Raw genomic sequence first — 27,700 nt, 5'->3', positions numbered from 1 at the left:
AGCTCTACTTTTTACGTTCTTTAAGGTTTCATTGCGTTTACTCCATTTGACTAGGGTCAACTAGTTTTCTCACCTGTACTGTTAACAGTCAAGGCATTTTATTTATTTATTTATTTTTTTAAATCTTGCTAGGAACCCGCTGCAATCACTGCCTGTCACGGTTGTTCTTCCCGTCCCCTGTGTTGTTTCACGACCATGCCGGTTTGTTCACGGTGGTCTAAAACGGGGATGCAACTGTCCGTCTTATTTGGAGACAGTGTGTGAATTAGGGCTGGGTATTGCCGCCAACTTTACGATACGATACGTATCAAGATACAGGGGCCGCGATACGATACGTATCGCGATACATATGTATCCCAAATAAGACACATTTTATTTTTATTTTTTAAACAAAATATAGGAAAATTGGTACACTGAGACACGTGCCGTGTTAAGTTTAGAAATAAATACATGTTGACATTCTTCCTCTGCTTTCATTTTTCTTAGCAAGACACAGTGTCCAATCACCGGTGAGCTATTTTTGCATTAATTGAAGGGAATTAACTTCAAAGACGCTGCTGGTTTTTATTTTTTAGGTACAATGCAAGCCGCAAAGGCAAACGTGAACTGCCGATTTAAAGTTAACTAGCAATATCGATTCTGACGCCTGCGTATCGATACGTGCATTGTGATGAGGCCCGCAACGATATATTGCCGTATTGATTTTTTGAGCACACCCCTAGTGTGAATCCGCTTTCACTTTTGAGCAAAGAAAAAAAAAAAAACTGGTTGTTGATTTCTACACAGCCAGAGTTTTCTCGCACAACTCTTGATGTTTTTCTGTTGATGCAAGGTCTGTTTTAATTTCCATCATCACTTTCCCTCCACCCGACTCCCCGTGCTATTAACATCGTTCTCTTTTTTTACTGGGGAAAGTGTTTATACACACTTTTTTTCCCCCCTTTTTTATTATCTTTTGCTTTTTTTTTCTTCCGAGCATGAGCCGTTCAGGACTTATTAAAACCAGGATTTTTGGCAGCGCTATCACTTGCCCACAGCAGTAATTACCAAAGAGGTTTGCATTGCTGCCTCCCGACCCGGCCGCCAAGGAAATATTATTACTTGTCGGTCTCTTTGTGAAGTCGGCGTCTTTACCCGGGCCAGCTTGTATCCAAGCAGGGTGCCGCAGTGTGAAACTCGATATTAATATGGAGCAAAGACGGGAGCAAGTCAGTGAGAATAAATAAATTGGAATATCTTTAAAAAAAAATGAAATGTTTTCTTCTAAATTACTCTCTGTTTACAGCGGAACCTTTGAAGAGGATTTCACCCAAAGTCTTACAATTTGGACCGCGTTTCATATGAATGCCTTCATTTGTTTATAGTTGCACACAACATTAGGGTTGGTTGCGCATCATAAGATCAAAGCCCGTATCCCACTGAGGGTTGACCGTTAGTGATGCTAGCGAAAGTTGATTTCATGTCAGAGTTAGCTCAAGGCCGCAGTATTTGCTAAACACAAGAAAGACAATTAAGGCTGTTTAACGAATGTTTAGGAACAAACTTTGACATGAAATTCATTAGCATCGCAAATGTTCTCAATCAAATACGGGCTCAAGTTGCTTGAAACTTTTTTGGGGGGTTGCTGAAGATACAGCGAAAGCATTGAAAGTCATTTGAGTTGAACTCCTAACTATTGATCTCTTCTCTCTGTGTTTCATTCACAGTTGAAAAGTAGAGTGCACACTCCTTGTATTGCTGGAACGTTTCTGAACTAATTGGCTTGGCAATCCAGTAGTGATAGACCGATATGCCTTTTTCAGGGCCGATGCCGATACCGATTATTAGTCGTCAAGGAGGCCGATAACTGATATTTCAAGCAGTAAAAGAGAAAATAATAGCGTGAAAAAAAACAAACTTTTCTTTTAATTTTAAACATATTAAGAATAGACAGTTTTGTTGAATTAAAAATTAACAGAAATTGTAGGGAACTTCCAGGGTCATCAGCATGTGGTAAGCTAAATTCAAAATTAAGCAATTAAATAAATAAATAAATAAATAGTTTTCTACTGTAAATAAAGTTTTCCAAAATTTAAAACTAATTTCTAAATTTATTTTATTTATTATTATTTTTATTTTTATTATTTTTTTATAAATTAAAAAGTGTTGGGACTTCAGTGTTTGCAGCGAATAAATAAATAGTTTTCTAAAATGTTCAACTGTAAATAAAGTTTTCCAAAATTTCAACGTAATTTCTAATTATGATTTTTTTTAATTATTATTTTTTATAAATTAAAAAGTGTTGGGACTTCCCTGTGGCAGCAGTGACAAATGTATACAAAATTAAATGTATGTAAAGGGTTCAAAAGATCTTCGCAGACAGTGAAAAATTGTCTGAATATGTTTGAAATGTCTTTGAAACAAGTAAAAAGTGTCTACAAACATCTTACAAATCCTGATGAAAGCACAAAATTTGCTACCTTCGCAAGCATTCGCTGCTCGGTGAGATTCCAGCTTTATCGGCCTTCAGATTCGTAAAAAGGCCAATGCCGATATTTGTCAACGTGCCAAATATCGGCACCGATAATCGGCCCGGACGATAATCGGTCTATCCCTACAATCCAGGGTGTGTATATGTTTAAGTACTTGGTCAAAAAGTTCGCAAGACAGAGACAGTTGACATCGGTGCACTCGGTCCAACGATGCTGAATCATTGCTATCCCATCACAGAAAATGGCGTCCTGATCACTTAAAAACGCCATATGGTTTCCAAACCGACAACCATGTAGGTGTGATTTCAGTTTAGGAAACAGGTAGAAGTCTAGTGGAGCCAAGTCTAGAGGTTAAGGGTGGGGCGGGCGTAGTAATTGAAAGCAACTTGCGCAGTATGAACAGGCGTGTTGTCCTGAAGCAAGAGCACATCCGCCCTCAAGCAGCCGCTCTGCAGTTCCGTCTTGATTGCTTCCCTCAACTTTAATTCGAAAGCGTAGTACTGTCCAGTAACAATCTTTCCCTTTTCCAAGTCGCTTATCATGATTACGCCTTCAGAATGCCAAAACACCAGACAGACACTCTCTGATTGAACTTAATTAGGGGTAGCGAATCAAATGCCGCTTTTCCACCGGAACAGTTCCACACCGAAACAGCATTTTTTTTTTTTTTTTGTCCCTGGATGTTCCTGTTTCCATGTGACTTTATCGTGGCCGAGCAGTTACAACGGTACAACGGTACGGCTACTCGGAGGTGGTTCTGCAGCGCCGGTCGTCTGGAGCCGAGCGGGGCCGTGTCGTAGCTGTCATCTGATTGGCCGACAGCAATGCAGCAAGCAATGCCGTTTGCGATGGTTTGCGACCTGAAATGTACACTGACGAAAAAACAGCGTTCCGTGTGCTCGCCCTCGCGAGCCTTTGTTGCTCCTGCTCTGCTTAAGATATCAGTTAAATATCTGCTGGACAGTAAGACGTCTGTCATCCAAGACCATATGATGAGATGAATGGTATCGGTCTCTTCATCAGCGGTTGACGTGACAGAGGTTTGTCTCACATTTTACTAGGAGGGGGCGTCCTCAGCAAGTGTCTGTTAGTGATGGGCATTGCAGTTCTTTTAGGTGAACTGAATCACGAGTAGGGGTGTGAATTGCCAAGGACCTGACGATTCGATCCGTATCACGATTCATAAGTCACGATTCGGTTCAATACCGATTAATCCCGATATGAATTTACAAGTCGATTGTTGCGATTTTTTTTTTTTACTCAAATTTAGAAAATACCGTGAAAATGTAACTTCAGTTTTATAACTGTGAGCCACTGTATTTAACAAACAGGTTGTAACCTTTTTCATGTTAGAACTGCTTTGAAATAAAATATCAAAGCTTAATGTTCCATTATTAATACAACATTCTTCCATGCTTAAGGTGTGAAAGTTAGACGTTTTGTTGAATATTTTTCCATCAAAAATGGACATTAAAAAATCGATTCGGCTGCCAATTGAATCGATTCAAGAATTGCGTGCTGTAGTATCGTGATATATTGCCGAATCGTTTTTTTTTTTAACACCCCTAATCACGAGAATCAGTTCACTTAAAAGAACCGTTCAAAAGATTCATTCACCGAATCGTTCCACCCCCCGGACGTCGTTTCAGGGGAAAAGAAAAGAAAAAAAAAAAGGTTTTTTTTTAAATTTATTTATTTATTTTTTTAAATTACGTTACTTTTTAAATTCAACTGTAATAATAATAATTTTAATAATAATAATGATGACAATAATAATGATAATAATAATTACAGTAGACGTCACTCACAGTACACAGAGAGGATAATAAATCAGTTAAAGACGACCCCAACAACGTCATCTCGCCGCTGCTGCAGCGCGGGGCACACCGTCATGTGCTGATGAGAGAGAGACTGTCACTCGCTCTTGTTTTTATACGCTTGCCCCCAGCCCAGTACGTGGACGGACACCACATTAGCCGTTAGCTTGGAGAAACATGATAATGAAAGCTTGTCCCCGCCAGCACGGAAGTAGTGGCGTTTCTTTTCTTATTTTTTTTTTTTGTCTTTTTTTTTTTTTTTTTTTTTTTTTTTAAGAGCTCAGAATTGTTCATTCGGTAGTCTTACCGATTCAACGTCTTATCATCATTGCTCTTTTTTTTTTGTGTGTGTGTGTGTATGTGTGGGTGCAAATACGTATAAATTTATACTCATTAATTCACCTAAAACATTATACAAATCCCATTACCCTTCACCTTAACCAGGTACTTCAGAGTCTCGCCAGAGTCGTGAGGTTCAAACGGTCAGGAGACCAGAGAAAGGGGTCAGAAAAGATAAAGAGAAAAGAAAGATAAATCAAAGTGAAATCCAGCACCGACCAAATACTTCCTGCCTTCCCCATGGTTACAAAATCAAAGTCTTACGACAACCCCAGAAGCCTCTAAATTCCAACAAATTAACAAGATCTCAAGAGACCAGAGGAAAAACAAAACAGAGGAAGGAGGGAAGGATCGATGAGGCAGAGTGAGAACCATAGAAACCAGTACATCCAATCCATCAAAGTGAAATCCAGCAGTGGCGTATCTGTGAGTAGTTCCTTCCTTGGCAAATCGTGAATCACTCGTGGCAAGACTACAATTACTCACTGAACTGGTATGGCAGTACGTTCACTCAATGAATCGTACGCGAACGGGAAATGGCAACAGCCGCAACACTCATTCACTGAATCGTTCGTTCCTGAACCGGAAATGGCAACACGTTCACCCACTGACTCGTTCGCTCACTGATCCGTTCACGTCCCGCCAACGGGAAGCTTCCCCAGTGACTCGTTCCTGAACAACCAATAGTGAAGCTGCATGTGTAGGAAAATCCGGCCCACGTCTGAGGCTAGCTTCTGATTGGTCGTTGGCGAAGACTGACGGCATGAGCGTGGCTGCTCTCAAATGAACTGAGAGAAGAACGAATCGCTTCAAGAAGTGAGCCGTTCACTCACGTTGACTGAAAAGATTCGTTCTCAAGAACGAATCGGTCGTGACCAACACAACATTGAAAATACGTAATGATTGCTCGAACTTCTGTTTTGTCCATCTTCCGATTTGTCACATCTCACCTTCGCCGGTCCGTTACCCGTGTCAAAACTCTGTATTAGCTTTTCTTGTTTGATAAGAAGTGTCTGCCTTTTCCATCTTTTTTTTTTTTCTGGGTGAGGCTTAGAGCTTTTTGAACGACAACAGGGTGCATTCAGGGTCAAAAGTTAAATGTCTGCAGTTGAAGGGACACCCCTTTAAAGGTAAATCAATGTGCTGAGCAAAAGCCAACTTTTCAACACATCCGTGCACTCCCTTTGACAAGAATATACGTTAACGCAAGCAACGTGAACACACATTTTAAAGATTAATTCTCACCAGTGTGTCAAACCATGCATGAAAATCCTTCGGATTACTATTCATTGCCTGAATTCATCCCCATCTCTGCGCCCTCGCTCATGCTGGTCTGTTTTTCCCTCGGTGTCTGTTATCCAACTGTGGCTTATCTGCGAATTCTCAGGTTGGGCTAATTGGCATTATTAAACCGGTGGTGGGCTGAAGATACGCAGCTTGACAGTCTGCCTGTTTACACAAAACTATCAATGCCTCTGCGTGCCTATTTGGAAAATTGGACAAGCAGCTGTCAGTTTCAATAAAAAAAGAGAGCGCGCGGCTGTGCTGGAGACTCAGGTAGTCCAATTACAGGCGGACACACTCGATGTATTAGGCAGGAGCCGACGCCTATCTCCTTTAATTCAAAGTGCGGGTGGAGAGACGTCGTCGGTTGATGTGTGAAGGGTAAATGCTGTTGGGAGCCTTTGCCGAGACAATTGCCGAATCTTCTGTATGTTTACAATCGTGCCCCAATTGGATGAAGGGCGAAATTGCGGGAGCGTGACGGACGAAAGTCCAGTGAAACTTGAGTCACTCGTTTGATGACTTGAGAAAAAGTCAACAATTTGAGACTCCACATTATGGACTTGCGAGTTAAGACTCAGGACTCGACTTGACTTGACACGTGGTGGTGTTTTACACATTACATACCAGTTTAGATTGAAGACACAGAAATTGTCCAATGATATCATTTTTTGACCTTCTTTGTCTTCTCTCTTAACTCATTCACTCGCCGCCATTTTCACATTTCGCAATCCCGTTCGCTCCCGGCTGTTTTACTGGATTTTGACTGATTTTGCAAGGAGCACAGAATATTGTGTTCTATTGCTATAAAAGCTTGGAACCCGTCAAAAGAAAGATTAAAGTCTCTTCTTTCGCCAGGAAAAAAAAAAAGAATGTTTCTATCTGTTTCCGTTTTGCAGAAATTAGCAATTAGAAGAGAGCTAAGTTTCATCAGTTTTCACAAATCTGGTTAAAATTGTAATTGAGCATTTTTTCAAGATGGCCCTGGTTGATCTCCTTTGCTCTGCTGCCACCTGCTGGCCGTTTGTGTAATAACTACCATTTCTGCAACCGTTCTTTGCAGTTGAGAGGCTGCATCAAAGCCTTCTGTATGCTCTAGCATAAAAAAATAAAATAAAAAAAACACGTATAAATACGTCTTTGGGACACTTAAAGCATAAAAAAAAAAAAACGTTTTTACACGTTATTGGGAGCAAATGAGTTAATGTAAACCAGACACTGCACGGAAGACAAAATGACTTGGACTTGCTTGAGACTTGCATGTGTGACTCATCTTTGCTCGATTGACATTTTGGTGCAGACTGCCGTGACAAGTTTGGATTAGTGAGTCATTTTTCTTCTTCTTTTGTTTTGTTTTTTCAGGGTGGAAAGATCCCTGTGAGGTGGACGGCGCCGGAGGCCATCGCATACAGGAAATTCACGTCCGCCAGTGACGTGTGGAGCTACGGCATTGTCATGTGGGAAGTGATGTCGTTTGGAGAGAGGCCCTACTGGGACATGTCCAATCAAGATGTAAGTGCTATTCAAATAACAAAAATAATAATAAATTTGCGCCAACTGAGATGCGAATTGGATGCGAAAAACTGAATTTTCAGTGTCACGGGATTGTTTGATTGGCAACAAAAAAAGATAACCTAAGGCTAGCTTAGCGGCTAGCTAGCTGGTGTAACAGAACAGGATGGATAAAAGTGGCAATATGACTAGGGATGGGCGAGTACCGAGACCAGGTATCGGTATCGGGCCGATACCAGCCCTTTTTTCAAGTACTCGAGTACTCGTGACGCAGACGAGTACAAGCGAGCGACGGCAGAGGGGGAAGACGTTAAGTGAGTCCTCCTTGCCTGTAAGTGGCGCTAGCTTGCAGCAGTTTTTCACCAAAACTTCACCGGTTTGGAAATACTTAAAAATTGTTAATCTTAAACTAAAAGAGCATTTTTGTGTTTTATTTTGAGCGTGAAGAGTGACTGTGCTGTTTTTTTTTGGTCAAAATTAAAGGAAATATATTTGTTTAAAAATATCTTTTAGTGATTTTTTTTTATTTGTCAAAATGTACTACTGGTATCGGCAGTTGGTATCGGTATCAGTAAGTACTGAGGGTCTGAGTGTCGGTATCAGTATCGGTCTGAAAAAAAGTGGTATCGAACATCCCTAAATATGAAGCTTGGTAAAGTGCTTGGGACAACATATGGCTTAGATAAAGTGCTACATAAGTGCACTTCATTTAGCATTTAGCATTATGATCAAAATGGATTTTTCATTTATTGGACTGTGACGTGTTTTTTTTGTTTTTTTTCAGCAAAAGTACAATTACTATCGATACGTATCGATACGATATCGATATTTTAAATAGCGCTGTTCCGATACCGATATTGGTATCGGCAGAGGTGCCAATACTGCATTAAAACAGTGGTATCGGTATTGGTGAGTACTCACAAGTAACATGCCGATACCATTAATTCCAACACTAATATAGGATTTTGGATGCAGCATCTTGTGTCTTGCTGGTGCACGACGTTCACTGATATGTGACATGTTCACTGCATGCCGATCTAAGATATCCTATTGGCCCTTGAATGCTCTGAACCAATGGCGGGACAGCTTTTTCATATTGAGGAAAAAAAAAACTTAAGTATCAGTATGGTATCGGTATCGGCCGATACTACAAATCTGGGTATCGGTATCGGTATCGGGAGCCAAAAAACAGTATCGGAACAACACTAATTTTAAACCAAGCCCTAATTGCATTGCATTCATTATAAAGGAAAATGTTTATGAAACAGCTTATAATAATAATAAAAGGTCAATTCAACCCCATATGTACTTTACATACTATCGAGGACAGCACACGAAATAATAAGTAGTCATGAATCGCACATTTTATAATCTCCATTTTACTTTATCGTTGACGATGTCCTTGACTCTGACTTTGCGCGAGGTCGTCTTCCAGGCCCGATCTCACTCCCGCTCTCCCCTTAAACTTCCCCGGAGAGATTTTCGAGGGCTGTTTTGTTTCCGGCGTCCGTTTGGATTGGATCCACGCGCAAAGACGCGCGCTTTGGAACTCTTCCCAAACTCCGAGATCGCTCTCTGTAAGCGAGCGAAGAGCTCCGCCCATTGGACCATCAGGCCTCGGTGGATGCTGCTCCACGAGGACCATCCAATGCGACAGATGCTGCCTCAGTGGGCCAGCAGCAAACGGCAACCTGCCGAGGCGGACGGCCGCGGTGGCAACTGGCGCCGCTCGGCGTGCCCGGCTGTCCTCGCCGCACACGTTATTTCCAAGCGCGCAAACTTCAGGATGAATCACTTATCAAGATTCTGCTGAGTTGCGCTCGACTCTGCGGCGGAGTACAGAGGAGTGTCTAATTTTTTTTTCTGATAGTATCTTTAATACTCAATTTCACAGCAGGTCCTTATCGCACACTGATGCATTTTAATGGAAAATTATATCTGAGGGAAAATGTACAGTACAGTAAAAGACAAAAATATAAAGATGTGAAGAAGATCCATCAATGACGTCAGCGTCGTCTGCCTTTTAACGCGTCGCCACAATGAGACGTCTTCTTTAAGCTCGCTCATTTTTTAGCATTTATTTAGTGCCATTTTCAATATTTTTTATTCACATCTAGTACATTTTACATCCATGTTGGTCCAGCCTTATCCTTATGGAGAACCAAAATGCTTAAATAAATAAATAAATAACTATGTAGATGACAAACTAAAAAATTAAATATAGAAATTATATAAATGGAAATTAAAACAATAAATAAATAAATAAATAAATAAATAAAAGGTAAAATACGGAGAAAAATAAAAACCGAGATTAAAAAAGTTAAAAAAAAAAAAAGAAAAGTATTAATATAACAAAATATATATATATAAATATGTACCTTGGCTAATGGCAAAACAAAGTTTTTTTTGTCTCTTTCCATCTTATTTTACATCCATGTTGGTCCAGCCTCATCCTTAAGGAGAACCAAAAATGCTTGAATAAATAAATAAATAAATAAAGATGGAGAGGACAAATATAACTAAAAAATAAATATGAAAATAATAATAAAATAATAAAAAGAAAAATACAGAGAAAAATAAAAACTGAGATTAAAAAAAAAAGTGGAAATAAATTAAAAAAAATAAATATATAAATCTGTACCCCCGGCTAATGACAAAACAAAGTTTTTTTCTCTTTCCATCTCATTTTACAACCATGTTGTTACTAGTCTCATCTTTATGGAGAACAAAAAAATGCCCAAATTTAATTTATTAATTAATTATTTTACGGTGAAATCAAAACGGATATAACAAATATAACTAAAAATTCAATACAAAAATAATCTAAATGGAAATAAATATATATAAAAATGAAAATAGAGGAAAAAAAACTTTAAAAATAAAAATAAATGTGGATATATAAATACAGTAAAATATGAATTAATAACAAAAAAAAACACTGCTCTCATATTTATTTATTTCATGTGGCAGATGCTGTCAGCAAAAAATGCATCATGGAATGTTGAAACGATCCTCAGCGTGTCTGGCGTGTACATACGGAGATGGGACATGCCATCCAGACGTTCCTCTCTGGCGACAATACGCCGTGACGAGTTCTGACTCAAATATGAAAATTCAGTGATCATTTTCAGCGGCCACTTAACTCCTTCATTCGAGTCACCATCGATCCATGCGCAGGCCTGTTATTTAGTCTTGCTCGATGAAGCGTACGCTTAATTGCGAGGGAGTGCATCTATCGGGTCAGATCAGGTCACTGGCCATGTCGGGATAAGGGGAGGCGGATGCGCAATTAGTTTGAAACACGGCGGGAGTACAATTATCTATTACCTTAATATGAAAGCAGATAAAAGCTCTCCCCCACCCCCTCCCTCAGGTGATTAATGCCATCGAGCAGGACTACCGTCTGCCGCCGCCTATGGACTGCCCCAGCGCGCTGCACCAGCTCATGCTGGACTGCTGGCAGAAGGACCGCAACGTGCGGCCCCGCTTCACAGACATCGTCAGCACTCTGGACAAGATGATCCGCAACCCCACCAGCCTCAAAGCCGTCGCCAACATCCCCGCAGTGTAAGTCGGGAAAGAAAAAATGGAGATATTGACGTCACGCTTGTTGTTGGTTGGCTTGTATTTACCGTATTTTCCGCACTATAAGGCGCACCTAAAAGCCTTCAATTTTTTCAAAAGCTGACCATGCGCCTTATAATCCAGTGCGCCTTATATATGGATCGATCTTGAGCCGCAACAGGTCTCGCTGTCAAGACGCTATCGTTGACCCTGCACGATCGGTGACGAGCATGCGCAGAAGATCCCGCCATCTTGGATCGCTAGCTAATACTAATACTTTACCTCAGAGAAAAGAATAAAATAGCTGTTTATTCATTTTGGAGTTGTCAGAAAGCTGGTTTGTAATCTATTCATAAAGTTTGACTGACCTATCTGACTGTTTTGTTGACATTCCCTTTAGCGCAGCACCATCTAATGGATGCATAACGTAACCCCAGCCTCTACGGTAGCGCTTTATACAGTGATACCTCGGCTGACGAACGCTTTAGCTCACGAACTTTTCGCCTCACGAACATTAAATTCGCGAGAATTTAGTCTCTGCTGACGAACTACTTTTCAGCGGACGAACCAAACCACGCGGTCGAACGGCACCACGGTGGCGACCACAAGAAGCTGACGCACGCTCACGGCGTCCCAGTTCGTCACCCCCTTTCTTTTAGTGCGGACGCGGTTTGTGTTTGATAGACATTTTGAGTGTACTTTTGCTATTATGGGACCGAAAAAGACCCCACCACAGGCTAGTGTTAAGCCTAATGCTACGTTCTCACCAAAAGCGAGGGACGGCGAGGGACGGCGGCGCGTTTGCATTGTAGTCAATGGAGTTCGCGCCACTAAAAAAAGCGAAAGTGCTATCACGTACCTCAAAAAAGGAGAAAATCGTGCCACGGCAGTTTAGTCCCAGGAAAGAGGTGAAAGTAGTTGGCGGTGCTCACTTTTTGTTGACTCGCTAAAGTGCTCCACTTCCTTGTTCACCAAGGGACACGCCTCCTCCGCTCCGGTGAGCACGAAAGCGCGAATGAGCGGCAAAAGTTCCATAAACGCTCGCGAATGAAGTAAGTCTACCATTGCTACCATCCTTAAGAACTACCATCGCAAAGGTAAATAAAACGACTTTATTATACAGTACACTTTATTTCTTTAATTACAATACAATAGCACATTTATTATACATAAAATAAGGTATATTTTTGTGTAGTTTTAAGGCTTATTTAGTAGAAAATTATGTTTTATAGGGACCTGGGAACGGATTATTCTCATTTTAATGGTTTCTTATGGGAAATAAATGTTCGGAAGAAGAACTTTTCGGCTTACACACACTTTCTGGGAACCAATTAAGTTCGTGAGCTGAGGTATCACTGTATATGAAAAAAGTTGTAAAATATGTCATTCATTGAAGGTGCGCCTTATAGTGCGGAAAATGCGGTATATATTATGTACGATGTTGTGCACAGCCAACACGTTTACAACTGATTGCATCACACATGACTTCTCCTTGCTCGCGATTCATCCATGATGCATCGCCCTCGTTTCAATTCCACTTTGTTTATTCTTGCATTCTGTTCCAGACTCCATGTTGAGTCGTTTGTGCTTGTTCCGCCCGCAGGCCTTCTCAGCCACTGTTGGACCGATCCATACCCGACTTCAACACCTTCAGCTCCGTCGAAGACTGGCTCGGTGCCATCAAGATGAGCCAATACGGGGACAGCTTCCTCAACTCGGGCTTCACGTCCCTGCAGCTGGTGGCTCAAATGACCTCAGAGTGAGTTTGGCGCGTTTCGAAGCCCATGCGGCGCTTGAAGGGCCCGCTCAAGTCTAGTGTGCCTATTTTTAACGGCAAACTCTCTCTCCAGTTAGCCAACATGCTGAATGAGGCGCTCGAGAGTGCACGAAAATACGAGTCGTTAACAGAAGTCACTTTTTTTTTTTTTAGAGCTGTCAAACGATTCAATTTTTTTAATCACATCGTAGAATTTTGATTAATCATGATTAATCACTGACTTAAAAAAAGTTTTTTTTCCCAACATTTTTGCCCGCCGCACACGCTCATCCTGCTTTTTCTAATCAATTAATTATTTGCATAATTTAAAATGGGGGGGAAAAAATGACCTACGGCATATGTAAACATTTATTAAATGCTTTACTTGAATGCATCCACTGTCGGCTAAAAAGGATCATCTGCGGTCAAAATTAATAGTGTGATTAATCTGTGGTAATACAATGATTAATGCAATATTTTTTGGTGATTAATTAATTAGTTAACGCTTTAATTTTGACAGCACGACTTTTTTTTGCAAAAATACGTGAATGCAGTTGGAATGCACAGTCGGATGCAATTTGTTCTCGGACACTGGTTGACTTACAGGTGGTTTTGAAATTTAAAATATTATTTTGCAAGTAACTCATGAATGATATAAATGTCTTTGTTAAAATAAATAATGAAATAAATAATAGTATATTAAAATGGGTTTGTAAAAAACAAAAACAAAAAAAAACAAAAAACAAGCATTCTCACAGTATTTCAACACATGAATGATAAAAATGGGTTTGTTTAATAAATAAAATAAATAAAAATAAAAAAATAAATAAAGGAATTCTCACAGTATTTCAAAGATTACTTATTCGCTTTTGGGGGGGGGGGTTGTGCTCTTTTTTTTTTTTTTTTTTTTTTTTCATTAACAAGCTCTCAACAAGGGCCAACCTCCTTCCAACTCATGACATCACTCGTCAGGGCATGTCTCTTAAAAGCACACATTCAACACACAGATACTACAGTAGCTATATACAGTGATTGCACATCATAAAACGTCTTTATTTCTTTACATTCTCCTTTAATATTTTTTTTTTTTCAGTATAGTGCTAATTTTCCTTTGTTCATAACATAGCACAAAAAAAAAGTGAAATTTTCAAGTTTGGAAACGGTTAAATTGTTTTAATGGGGGAAAATAGATTTCATATTCGTAAACTAAGTTTGTAGTTTAATCCCTAATTGTTTGTTTTTTGTTTTGTTTTTTTATCAGGGACTTGCTGCGAATAGGCGTGACCTTAGCCGGACACCAAAAGAAGATCCTCAGCAACATCCAGTCCATGAGGGTCCAGATGAGCCAGTCGCCCACCGCCATGGCATGACTGCAGGGGGCGCCGTGCCACGGAGCGGGCAGCATTCGGAGGACCGTCGCCAACAGCAAGTGCGGCCCCCGAATGACCCCCGATCCGTCGGAACGCGCCAGAGTGGAGACTGTCGTCTTAATCTGATCATCACCAGGAGACCAGGGTCCACACTTTGAAAAAAACAAAACAAAAAAAACATGGCGGAGTTCAGGGTCCAGGCATAAGGAAGCTGAAACTGTAATCGAGGCGGGGGGGGGGGGGGGGGGGGGGGGGGGGGGGGATTTCCTCAGCAGTAGTCGGGATCGCTTGTTGTACCTCGATGTTATCCGGACTATTTTAGAAGCGACGTGTGAGCTGTGATTTTTTATTTTTGAAACTGGTGTGCAATGAAGATGCCTTTGACCCGGCCAGACATAAGTGGTAGAATACTAACGTCATCAGTAGGAGTCGTTTAGGGGGAGAAGAATACAGGAAGAATACCGCTCATGTCATCTTTTTTTTTTTTTTTGGTCCACGTTTTGTTCTCTGTTAGCAAGATGCGCCACTCTTGCGTTTAACACTACCTGTGGAGTCGTGGGCGGGAGAATATAAATATGTTTATCTCTTGCGAAATATGATTATATCTTTCATAATAGACCTTCATATTGAAGGTGATGCTCATGAATGTGTACGTACAGGAACTCTCTGCTTGCATTTTTGGCAAAGACTGCTTTGGACACACGCGATGTGTAGCGTCCCAACATGACCCGGATCCCTACGACGGGATTTTACGTCTTCTAGATCCAGAGACGAGACTTGACTCAACCTTTACGTTATGGATATGTGGGGGGAAAAAAAAAAATTGGAAAAAGTGAAGTCTTGGTATTGTAGAGCTACCGTATTTTCCTCATTATAAGGCGCACCTTCAATGTATGACATATTTTCAAACTTTTTCCATATATAAGGCGCTACAGGGGTTACGTTACGCATCCATTAGATGGTGCTGCGCTAAAGGGAATGTCAACAAAACAGATAGGTCAGTCAAACTTTATTAATAGATTACAAACCAGCTTTTTGACAACTCCAAACTGAATAAACAGCTGTTTTATTATTTTCTCTGAGGTAAACTATTAGTATTAGCTAGCGATCCAAGATGGCGGGATCTTCTGCGCATGCGCGTCACCGATCGTGCAGGGTCACCGATAGCGTCTTGACAGCGAGACCTGTTGCGGCTCAATATTGATCCATATATAAGGCGCACTGGATTATAAGGCGCGTGGTCAGCTTTTGAAAAAATTGAAGACTTTTAGGTGCGCCTGAGAGTGCGGAAAATACGGTACATGAAAATTGCTGTGTAGGAGTTCCCCAAAAGCATTTTTTGATTGGAGGTCATGTTTAATGTGGGTGTAGACATGCCGTCTCTTTGCTGGTGAGCACTTACTTACTTGTACAGTTTTCTGTTTTGAATTCCTTGTGTTTGTCCGAAGTGCAGCGGGGGAAGGAAGGCGCCTCCCGGTTTTGGCTGGCTCCACATTCATGGTGAGTGTCCACCAATTGCCACTTAACTCATTCGCTGTTTTGACTGCGCTTTCAAAAAATATTGTGTTCTGTCTTCGTGAGGGTTGTAATAGTTCCATTTGTTTTTTATTATCTTTAAATTAATTAATTAGTTTTAATTAGTGTTCAGAGTGAGTTTTTATTTTGGATTTCCCCCCCCCCAAAAAATGCTATATTTTAGTTAAGTTTAGTTTTATTAGTTTTAGTTTGTATACTATACTATATAGTGGTGTTAAGAAAAATCGATCATGATATTACGCCGCGCAATTCTTGTATCAATTTAAATACGCGGATGAATCGATATTTAAACATCAATTTTTTATGGAAATATTCAACAAAAAGACTCACTTGGGGTCAGGGTTCACACTTTAAGCATGGAACATTAAGCCCTAATATTTTTATTTTAATGCTGTTCAAACATGAAACAGATTGCAACTTGTTTGTTATCTTACAAATCTTCCAGTTTACATGTACAAGTTTACTTTTTAATATTTTCTAAATTTGAGATAAAAAAAAAATGCATTAATTGACCAGTACATCCAGTTTACATGTACAAGTTTACTTTTTAATATTTTCTAAATTTGAGATAAAAAAAAATGCATTAATTGACTTACAGATTTGTATCGGGATTAATCGGTATGAAATCGAATCGTGATTCGGATTGAATCACCAGATACTCGGCAATTGACACACCTAATATTATACTATATGATGTGATGCACCAAATTTCCGGCCACCAAACATATTTGGGCAAAAATAGGCATTTTCGGCATTCGTCCGACATAAAATTGAAGCCGAAAGAATATGACAGAAATAGGATGTTGTGGTGACGCAAAAAAACAAACAAAAAAAAAACGCCGCAAGCAAGCGTCTTTTTAGTGTTCGTCGTGTGAGTAACGGAACAACACTAATAAACATTGACTTTACAATAAGAAACATTGGACTCTTCTTTCACCATTGAAAAAAAAGCCACAAAAAAAAAAAGTGGAGCACAACCACATTAGTGCTGCTGGCGGTCTGGAAGAGGGCACGCATGTTTGGAAAGCGTGGCGGGCGCTCGAAATCCGAACGAGCCCCCTTTTTTTGCGTCTCTACGGAGCCCAAGTGAGCATCTGGGCTGACGTTTGCCAACAGATGCCCAATGCCATTCTGACAGGCGACCAGTGCCGTTTAGATTTGCATGAGCACAAAAAGGCTTTTAGTGTCAAGCATACATGACACTCGAGCGCATCATCGTTGCCAAAATTGCTTTGGCGCCGGTCTGGAATGATCTCACAAAATAGCGCATGTATGTATTTGCATACTCCAGTGCGCTCATTCCCAACCGGGGGGCTGCAAATATATTTCTTTGTGTGCCAGCAACATTCACTCACATTGGTCATAATGGTGCTACTTTGACAGCTAAGTATTTTTTTTTTACTTTTTCATTTGAGGGCCACATACAGAAAATCAGAAGGACGCAAGGGCCACATAATGTTACGAAGAGAACTTGTGTTTAGTCCTAAAAATTGTACAAATAATGTATTTGTGCTTTTGCATATTTAGAAAAATGCTACAGTATATAAAACAATTTATTTGTAATATGGCAGTAGGGTTATTATAGTGATGGAATTTTTCATTTTAGTTAATTTTCATTAGTTTTCAGGGTGGTTCTGTTAGTTTTTGTTAGTTTAGTTCTTTAAAAAATGCTTGGTTTAAGTTTAGTTTGTTAGTTTCAGTATTAGTATTAGTTTTTTTTTTTTTTTTTTATGTGTATTACTTGTGCACTATATTTAAAAAACACCATGGGAGCGACATTATCTTTTGGTGCTTTTCGATTGGCTGCTGCTAGATGACGTCACTTCTGTGTGACAAACTTTCAAACGTCATTATTCCGGTTTATTTAAAAAAGAAATCTACTAAAAATCATAATAATAATAATAATAATAATGATAATTTATATCAAAATAAATCTACTAAAAATCACATTTAAAACACATTAAATTAATTACCAAAGACTAAAACCAAGGACATGTTTGCTATAATTATAGTTAGTTTTAGTTAGTTTTGTAAACATAAAATGTAGTTTCAGTTAGTTTTTGTTTTTTTAAAAAGCATTTTCGTTTTTATTTTATTTTGGTAACAATATTGTTGTTTTTTAATTGTAGTTTTATTTTTTCATTAGTTTTCATTAAAGGGCCTGTCAGTAGGTTTGACAGTTTCTGTTAGTAAACGAACCGTTTCTGTTTGTAAACAAACAATTCAAAATGGGCGCCTCCCATGGCTCAACCCACACGAGCTCAACGTTCACACCCCCTGCCTCTGCCCGCCGCCCCCCTGCCTCTGATCACTCTTATCACTCTACTCGTAAACAAACAACCCGTCTGCCTACACGCCCCCCGCCGCTCCAGCCACGCCCACTCCCAACCCCCGCTCTGCGATTGGGTGGAGGGGGAAACAACCGTCTGTCCACAGACACCACCCAGAAACGTCCCGTTGTTGACAAAACAGACACAAAATGGTAAAATATAGGCTGGAGGTTGGGGGTAAATTAAAAAAATCACAACCATACATTAACTTAAGCCAAGAGGAGTAGACTGAGAAGGAGTTAAAGTGTGTGCATCCTGTATTTAAAAAGTGCCTTTTCCAGAGTGAAACTGGCAGACAGCGCCTTTAACTAAAATAACCTTTAATGGCACCTGTTTTTCTATATCCCCCCTTCTTACTTTGACAATCTCCAAAGAGTTTTGTTTTGTTTATTTTATTTGAACTGAGTCAAATGCCATTTTTTTTAGCATATGTCGCGGGCCACTGAAAAATGGACGGCGGGCCGCAAATGGCCCCCGGGCCGTAGTTTGGACACCACTCTGCCTTAGGGGCTCCATAAAATTGACCACATTCTGACACAATATACAGCATTAAAAAAAAAATAATAATTGTGCTCATCCTGAAAATGTTCTGCTCTCCGTCAGTATTAGAAAGTGAGCGTGTGTTTCCAAACACTGTTTCAGATTGGCACGAATACCGGCCGCGGGATTCAATTCGAATGCATTAGCACTCCATTCGGGCGCCGTCTCATGTTTGCTTTCGTCCACACGAGAGCCCGCCAATGAGATAAACGCTCTCATTTTATTCTCGCCATTTCCTCTGTTTGTCACTATCACATTGTAAATGACACGAGGCGGGCTGGGCGTCCTCCTCCCTCGGGATCCTCTTCCATATGGAGACCATTGACAGCGCTCGTTCTTCTTCTTCTTTTTTTTTTTTACGACGCTGTAAAGTGTCGTAAAGTGACCCTCTTAGTTGCCGATTTCACGCTTGTCATTGATGTCGCGAGAGCAGGTTGACCTGAATGATGGCCTGAAACGGAACGTTCTCCTTTTTAAATCTTCCCTTTCAGGACCCGGGGAGGCTCGACGCACTCTTTTGTACACGCGCGCGGTCAACGAGAGGGACGTCGGAGGCGGCCAACGAAGGAAAGCAACCAGTCACGACCTCACGCCATCTTGTGGTACAAACACACGTTCAACATGGCTTTTATTTTTGTATGCGTGCGCGTGCGAAGCCTGATCGTGTACAGACATTTTCGACAGGCGCCGGTACATCGTACGCGTGTGTGAAAGTCGCCCTTTTTTTCCCGTCCGTTTCTGTAAAAGCTCTCACTTGTAAATTGTGACAAAAGTACACGTCCAAGAGTTTGTAAGCTGTAACTTTCTGAAAACTGTTGTACTAAAATGCACATAATAAAACGCCTTGACAGAACAAGTCCACTCATCGTCTGACGTATTTGTGTGAGTGCGTGTCTTTTTTTTTTCTTCTTTTTTTTCATATCAACATGAAACTGTGAATTAGTCAACAAATCAGAGGTGGGAGGGCCACAGTAATTTCGCAGCAGGCTTGTCAGATGTCTAATGTTTACTTTCACAAAGAACTGACAGATGATATTTAAAGTCTTCACCAGTAATAATGGAGCCGTCACTCATAATAACGAGGCAGACAGAGAAATATCAGATTTCGTCTCTGATATGTGTCCAAAATGCCAACGAGAGAATTTAGTCGTAAATAATACAAAAGCTGAAGTGCAACAATGTAGCGCTTGCGAATGTAGCTTGCCATGATGCCACTGTTATTAGCGTTGGGGTACACCAATGAAGAAACGTGAAAACAAAACATCAATGTCGGCATTAAAAAACACAAGCACACATTTTTATAGCATTTTATTTCATAATTCATTGCTTTAATTTAGGTATCATTATTGAAGAAAAACATCACTGTATTCTATTTAAAATAAACCACAATCATACTGTATCGTCCTTATTTGCTATTTGATGACATCACTTCCGGTTACAAACTATGCCTGATATATAATACAATCAATAAAAGTTACGTTGTATAAAAAACTGTATAAATGAATGTTATTTTACTGCACCTTAAATGCAACATTGAACTGAACTTTGATTTAAATCACAAACAGAACAATAAAAAAGATCTTTTTAAAAATTGGTTTTATGAAGTGTACTTATGCTAAAGCAGAGGTGTCCAAACTACGGCCCGGGGGCCATTTGCGGCCCGCCGTCCATTTTTCAGTGGCCCGCGACATATGCTAAAAATGGCATTTGACTCAGTTCAAATAAAATAAAACAAAAATGTTTGGAGATGGTCAAAGTAAGAAGGGAGGGTATCAAAAAACAGGTGCCATTAAAGGTTATTTTAGTTAACTAAAACTAATGTAAAAAAAAACAAACTACAATTTTTAAAAAAATAAACAATATTGTTACCGAAATAAAATAAAAACAAAAATGCTTTTTAAAAAAACAAAAACTAACTGAAACTACATTTTAAATAATAATAATAAAAAAGATGCTCAAATTACCTTTAATAATAATATTATATACGTAATTTTCATGCTTAATGATAATATATTATGTTAATGATTTTTCACAATTAGGAAACAGAAATATCAATATAAATATATTTGCAATTTCAAATCAATTCTACATCATTCCTAGAAAATCCCAATTTCCCAACACTGGCGAATTATTTTCGACGAGGCCCTCAGGCTAATCAATTGTGGTCCTTGCAGGCTACCTGGGGCACCACATTGGTGACCCCGGACTTGATCATTGGAAAAACACAGAAGTAGGAGACTCAAAGGTAAAAGTAGTAGGTAGTTAACTCATTCACTGCCAATGACGACTATAGACGTCAAAAATCCAAGCAAACAGCCAGTGCAAATTTTGACAAGAAATTTGAATTTTGTTTTAGTTATTCATTGTTTTCATTCATAGTTATTAATCCCCATTGTTATTAATAACAACAATGACAATTTCATTGCTAAGTGCTACCATCGTGCATCGTGATCGGTCTTGGTCTTACTGAGACCGCAAACTGGGTCTCAACCTCCAGAAGTTAATTCAGTCGACTTAAAATTGCTCCTTATTTTTGTCGACTAAAGGTTGGATTAAAACTCAAATACAATCAGGTGACTAAGTTATGACTAAGGCTTTAATTATATTTAGTCAGAAGACTATAACTAAAACTAAATTGAAATTTCTTTTTTTTTTTTTTAATTAAAATTAAATTTAATTATATTTATTTATTTATTTTTCAAAATTAACACCGGCTGTTTGCTTGGATTTTTGACGTCTATAGTTGTCATTGGCAGTGAATGAGTTAATAAAATAATATATGTTTATATGTAATCTTATTTTTTGTTTTATCCTTATTTTAGGTACATGACTTAGTTGTATAAAACTCTACATTCCCAAAAAGTGAGGCCCTTCTAAAGTTGAGTTTCCAGGAGGTGATTCTGATGTTGTTTTCTTTCCAAGTATGTTCCCAAGTAATGACATGCTTGATGAGGTGAGTCAAAAGATAGCGAGCGAGCGAGCGGATGTGTCCCAACTCTTCCCACTCAAGCGTTAAGACTTTATTGACTTGTAAATGATTGATGAGTGGCTGGCTTCATATTGGAGCAGGCCTGACGGCGGCGCCGGAGAAGAGAGGACGCCAACCAGACTCAGCAACCGGCCAACGTTCTGTCTTTTTCAGTTGTTTGATACGCAACACTCACAATCAATTCACAAAACGGGAAGCAAAGATGAAAGCCTGAGCCAACGCCGTAATTTATTGCGCTTCATGCAAATGCTTGGTTACAATGCACACAAACGTGGCAATGAATTAAAAGTATTTTGCTGTCCTACGGTGGTTAGGAGGCATTCTTCGTCGAAGCTGTAAAATCGATAGCTTGGGGGCGACTTGTGCATCTACTGAGCCATAACAAACCCAACCTTCTCAACACTTAACTGTACGGATACCAGATATCGGTATCGGGCCGATACCAGCCTTTTTTCAAGTACTCGAGTACTCGTGACGCAGACGAGTACAAGCGAGCGATGGCAGAGGGGGAAGACGTTAAGTGAGTCCTCCTTGCCTGTAAGTGGCGCTAGCTTGCAGCAGTTTTTCACCAAAACTTCACCGGTTTGGAAATACTTCAAAATTGTGAATCTAAAAGAGCATTTTTGTGTCTTCTTTTGAGCGTTAAGACTATTGAAGAGTGACTGTGCTGTTTTTTTTTTTGTTTTTTGTTTTTTTGTCAAAATTAAAGGAAATATATTTGTTTAAAAATATCTTTTAGTGATTTTTTTTTTAATTTGTAAAAATGTACTACTGGTATCAGCAGTTGGTATCGGTATTGTTTTTTTTTTTTTTTGTCAAAATTAAAGGAAATATATTTGTTTAAAAATATCGTTTAGTGATTTTTTTTTAATTTGTCAAAATGTACTACTGGTATCAGCAGTTGGTATTGGTATCCATCCATCCATTTTCTTGACCGCTTATTCCTCACAAGGGTCGCGGGGGTGCTGGCGCCTATCTCAGCTGGCTCTGGGCAGTAGGCGGGGGACACCCTGGACTGGTTGCCAACCAATCGCAGGGCACACAGAGACGAACAATCATCCACACTCACACGCACACCTAGGGACAATTCGGAGCGCCCAATTAACCTTCCATGCATGTCTTTGGAATGTGGGAGGAGACCGGAGTACCCGGAGAAGACCCACGCGGGCACGGGGAGAACATGCAAACTCCACCCAGGAAGGTCCGAGCCTGGACTCGAACCGGAGACCTCAGAACTGGGAAGCAGACATGCTAACCACTCGACTGCCGTGTCGCCCGGTTTCGGTATCGTTTTTGTAAAAATTAAAGGAAATATATTTGTTTAAAAATATCTGCCGATACCAGTAGTACAATTTTGACAAATTAAAAAAAATCACTAAAAGATATTTTTAAACAAATATTTTTCCTTTAATTTTGACAAAAAAACAAAAAAAACAAAAAACGATACCGATACCAACTGCTGATACCAGTAGTACATTTTGACAAATAAAAAAAAAAATCACTAAAATATATTTTTAAACAAATATATTTCCTTTAATAGTGATTTTTTTTTAATTTGTCAAAATGTACTACTGGTATCGGCAGTTGGTATCGGTATCGGTGAGTACTGAGGGTCTGAGTATCGGTATCGGTCTGAAAAAAAGTGGTATCGAACATCCCTAATATATATTTATTTATTAACAAGGGGAGTACGGCTCTTATTTTTCCCCACTTAAAACACTGCTGGAATTCAGGAATTCCGTAAATTTCGTTATACATACGAGTGTGAATATTAATGCACATTTTTGTCGAAATGTTATGACAAATAATTTGATGCACTCTCTTTTGCAACGACGCTACCACTTGCAAGCGTGTGGAGCGATTGACTTATGTTATGGACCCAAATAAAAAATCTCCGATAGTGACCGCAAAGTGGCGAGGGACCAAAACGTCATCTTTACCCTCTGGTGAAACACTTCAAACAATTAGTGCGGTTGTAAATGTGACAGTATACAAGGTGTATCAATAATGTGTTTTGTCTTGGAACTTTCTTGCCCCCTTTGGTATTTTGCAGGTGCAACTTTACGGTTCCTGTGGGGAAAGCGAGAGTCGACTCATTGAAATGGTGTCATTGCACTTTCAGAGATCCACTAAAAGCAACACAAAAGTGCTGCAATTGATGCGGTGATGTTCTTGATGGCATTCTTCCCTTCCCGTATTCCTTCTGCTTAATTGGCCGTGTTTGTCACGCTAATCACAACAATTAGACTTGCGAGAGTCGGTGTGTGCGCGTGCGTCTCACCTTCACATCCCAGCAAGTTTGAAAAGTGACTTTCCTTCAGCAAAATCTTTGCCTTAATCAATATTCCCCGAGCAATCACCTGTGAGAAAGGGATTGGTCTCCTGCAGAGAAGGCAAGCAAGTGAGTCCGGGAGAAAGCAAAGCACTGAGCACTGCGGGGGGGAAAAGTGAGTGTGGGGGTGGCGAACTTCGAGGGAATACTGAGCGGAGGACAGTGGGTGAGCATGGGGGAACCGATAAGACGACGCCATTTTGGTCCGTGTACTTTTCGGCCATTTGTTTTTCCCTCTGAAGCAAGGAAACGGGAAACGGGAAACAAACCGATTTCTGTTTTTTGTTTTGATGTATATGAACAAATAACGGGAAACGAGTCGTCTCCCGTTTTTGTTGAAATAAAAATGAAAAACGGGAAACAAGCCTTATCCGATGTTCTATTATGTGTTTATTTAGCACAAATCGGGAAATGAATTTTTTTTTTTTAATTCGACATAACCAACATCAAATACAATACAAACAAATTAAGCACCACAAAATGTTACACACAAGTCGATGACAGCACGTTTCAAGAAACATACACTTAAAAAAATAAAATAAAATAAAAATAAAAAACATAAACAAGAACAAGGGGCAGTGTTACAAATTGTCAAAATTAAAGGATCCCATAAATCTTTTAAATCAAGACAAAGTCATTCAAAAAAACTTCAAAAGCAAGGGCATTTTTCTGATTCATAAACCTTAACGATTTTTCAAAGAGACAGATCTCATTCTTCAAGTGAGCCATACTAGGATTTGTTTTAAAAAAAACGACATTTGTAAATAAAGTGTTTACTCAATACAAGCAAGACATTGACACCAAAGTCAACTTTCCTATCGTGAATATTCATTCCAAATTGGATCTCTTTCATCGACAGCCAGGAAATGAAATGTGGCCGTAAACCGTTTTTCGCAAGCTGGTTTCTCCTTGACCCGGAAGCCGTTCATCTTTTGCGGCGCGTCACTGCTGCTGCTGCAGTAGCAGCTTGCTGCCCCCTAGTGTCTATTTCGAGGTCCCTGTTGGCGCCTATTCTTCAGGACTTCCAAACATGGCTATCACAACTTGATAATGGAAATGAAAAATAACGACATGACGTCTAGTGAAATCGCTACACATCTGCGTAGCCAATTTAGCCCTATAAGAGGACTTTCGGAGAGAAATGTCCTAAGGTGGCTGCTCAGATCATTGTCTGTCAGAGGCCTCTAAATAGACACTAGGGGGCAGCAAGCTTCCACTGCAGCAGCAGCTTGTGACGTGCCGCAAAAGATGAACGGCTTCCGGTCAAGGAGAAACTAGCTTGCGAAAAACGGTTTACGGCCACATATAATTTCCCAATTTGTGCTAAATAAACACATAATAGAACACCGGATAAGGCTTGTTTCCCGTTTTCCATTTTCATTTTTATTTCAACAAAAACGGGAGACGACTCGTTTCCCGTTATTTGTTCATATATTAAAAAAAAAAAAAAAAAAAAAAAAAAAAAAAAAAAAAAAAACGGAAATCGGTTTGTTTCCCGTTTTCCGTGTCCTTGAAGGAAAAACGAATGGCCGAAAAGTAAACGGACCGCCATATACGGTCAGTCCAGTAATTGTTCCTTCTCCTTTCAGTGCAGACGCTAAAAGTGAAAAAGTTTCACGCCACTTAAACAGTATTCACATGATTTCATTAGTGTGAGTGTTTGGCCGGTCATGTAACAAGATTAGGGCTCATCCTCAGAAGCAAATTAAATGTCATCCAAGTGGTAGATGCTTTTTTGCAGATTAGATTCCTCTACGGTAGGGAAAAGAAGGAAGAGCAAAATTTAACATCCAAACCATGCATTCATTTTGCCTGATAGTTGAATCAGTTGTGGCTGCCGAATCCTCACACAGTTTCCACTAGGGGTGCACCGATCACAATTTTCCGATCTTTCCCCGATCTTTTAAAAAGTCCGACCTGCCGATCCCGATTTTTGTCGATTTTTATTTTTTTTTTCATTACAAGCAGCATATACCTTCAGCGTTCCAATCTTGTTTTATTGGAAAACATTCGAACAATATCGGCAAAATAATACAAACGGGTTGTTTTATTTGCACATGAAGTCGTTCTCGCAAATAAAAATGAAAATTCTATTAGTCATCTCAGCAGAAGAGGACAGTGGCTGACTTTTTCAGACCTCTGAGGAAGGAGATGAGATTGGTGGAAAAGATCGGTTTATTTTTAAGGGATCGGCCGATCATCGATCTTCCAAAATTAAGGAAATCGGGGCCGATAAATCGGCCGGCCGATGTTTCCACACTTTTAAACACTTGTTACACTTCATAAATCGAACTTTTATGCAAATTAAATGATACAGTAAATAATGTAACGGCGCTGTAAATATTTTAATTCCCGGCAGAAGTTCATCCTCTTCGACTTCCATTTCAAAGATGAAGATGATGACGACAACGAAGAAGAAGAAGGGTTGCCACAAAAATGTGCTTTCAGTTTCATGAACCCGCCTGGATTGATTCTTGTTGGCATTCTGGTTAAAAGGCAGTGCTTCTCAATTATTTTATGTCATGCCCCCCCAGGAAGAAGAAAACATCTCACGACACCCCACCCCCCTCACGACTATTAATATAAATATAAATAAATAAATAAAATTAATAAAATCTCAGACTCTCTCCACCTGTCTTCTCATCCCTGTTAAAATTTTGTCATGGTGTCACTTGAGGTTCTGCAACACTTCATACTCATACTCTGTGCTGTGTGCAAAGCGTGCATGCTCAGTGCAAAAAAAAAAAAAACCTACACCACCGAACGAATGCTTTCTGTGCACACACTGTCAATGAGAGCGCCACTGCCCCCTAATGTAGTGGAGGCGCAATTGCACTTTATTCTAAGACAGTAAAAAAATAAATAAAAAATAAATAAAAAAAGCATGTTCCCCGAGGTCCAATGCGCCCCCCCTATTTGAGAAGCACTGGATTAAGGTAAGCCATTTTAAAAATAATAAGACCAACTTGAACGTGGTTATTAAATGGACAAAGAAAAAAGAAGAAAAACAAATTTCTTCTCAAGAAAATCAACATTTTTTTTTTTGACCGGTCCGACTTACCATGAAGAAATAATAATAATAATAAGTGATAAAACTCAAACTAGCTAGGTAAACAATTGTGCTCCATTGTGTTACCTGTGTGCTTCAAGTGTTTTTCATTCCCCTGGCCACTGCGCCACTCTGCCAGCCACGCCCAGCTCATTAGCCACCCTGCTCAGCTGGGCACACAAGTCTTTAAAATAGGCAAATCGGCCACTATTCAGCTCTTTTCATACTCATCTACTCTTTGCCTAGGAGGCTTAAGACTTACTTTTTTAGTTTGGCATTTGATTGATCTTTATTTTATTTTATTTTAATTATTATTATTATTTATTTTTTATTATTACTTATATATATATATTTTTTTATCCCCTTTCATTTATTTAACTATTTTAATCTATATTGTCTTGTAGCTTTGTTTTTATTTATTTATTTTTCTATCGTGTTTAACTGTTTTCTTTTGGTGTTTAAATGTTTTTATTTGGTAGTTATTAAATTTTTAGCTCCAGTGTTTTCTCATGGTGGAGCCTCCACAGTGAGAGGAATGCTTGGTCTTCATCCATCTCACTGTGGATGAACTCCTCCTTGGTGCCTTTCCTTACAGGGTACTTCTGTGCCCCGCCATGTTGTGGTTTTCATGTGTTTGTTGGGTTTTGGGTGTGTCTGTGGGTACGATCAAGGGGATGGGGGGGCTTTTTCTTTCTTTTATTTTATTGTATTATGGATGTCCAGCACTTTTGAGTTGAATTTTAAAATGTATGAAAGGTGCTATATGCTTTTTATGTATAAGGAGGCATTCAGCGGGGTCAAATGAGATTTT

General features: G+C 39.5%; 1 protein-coding gene and 2 long non-coding RNA genes across 5 annotated transcripts in view; 2 read left to right on the top strand and 1 right to left on the bottom strand.

Moving 5' to 3' along the window:
- ephb1 (EPH receptor B1) overlaps nt 1–14,338 on the top strand; it is a 298,219-nt gene extending 283,881 nt beyond the window's left edge. For both annotated transcript variants that reach the window (XM_077515222.1, XM_077515216.1), the window contains exons 13-16: nt 7,274–7,423; nt 10,797–10,990; nt 12,591–12,746; nt 14,005–14,338. In XM_077515222.1, coding sequence (XP_077371348.1) covers nt 7,274–7,423; nt 10,797–10,990; nt 12,591–12,746; nt 14,005–14,113 — 609 coding nt within the window. In that variant the 3' untranslated portion in view covers nt 14,114–14,338. The remainder of the gene's footprint in view (nt 1–7,273; nt 7,424–10,796; nt 10,991–12,590; nt 12,747–14,004) is intronic.
- Nucleotides 13,942–27,700, bottom strand: part of LOC144014925 (uncharacterized) — an 89,553-nt gene continuing 75,794 nt past the window's right edge. For both annotated transcript variants that reach the window (XR_013282649.1, XR_013282652.1), the window contains exon 3: nt 13,942–14,265. This is a non-coding gene — a long non-coding RNA (uncharacterized LOC144014925). The remainder of the gene's footprint in view (nt 14,266–27,700) is intronic.
- Nucleotides 14,385–19,375, top strand: LOC144014894 (uncharacterized). Its single transcript, XR_013282627.1, has 2 exons — nt 14,385–15,613; nt 19,011–19,375. It is a non-coding gene; the product is annotated as an uncharacterized LOC144014894 (long non-coding RNA).

Source organism: Festucalex cinctus, chromosome 1, assembly GCF_051991245.1.
Source record: "Festucalex cinctus isolate MCC-2025b chromosome 1, RoL_Fcin_1.0, whole genome shotgun sequence".
Classification (NCBI taxonomy): Eukaryota; Metazoa; Chordata; class Actinopteri; order Syngnathiformes; family Syngnathidae; genus Festucalex; species Festucalex cinctus.
This window is presented reverse-complemented; position numbering and strand designations above follow the sequence as displayed.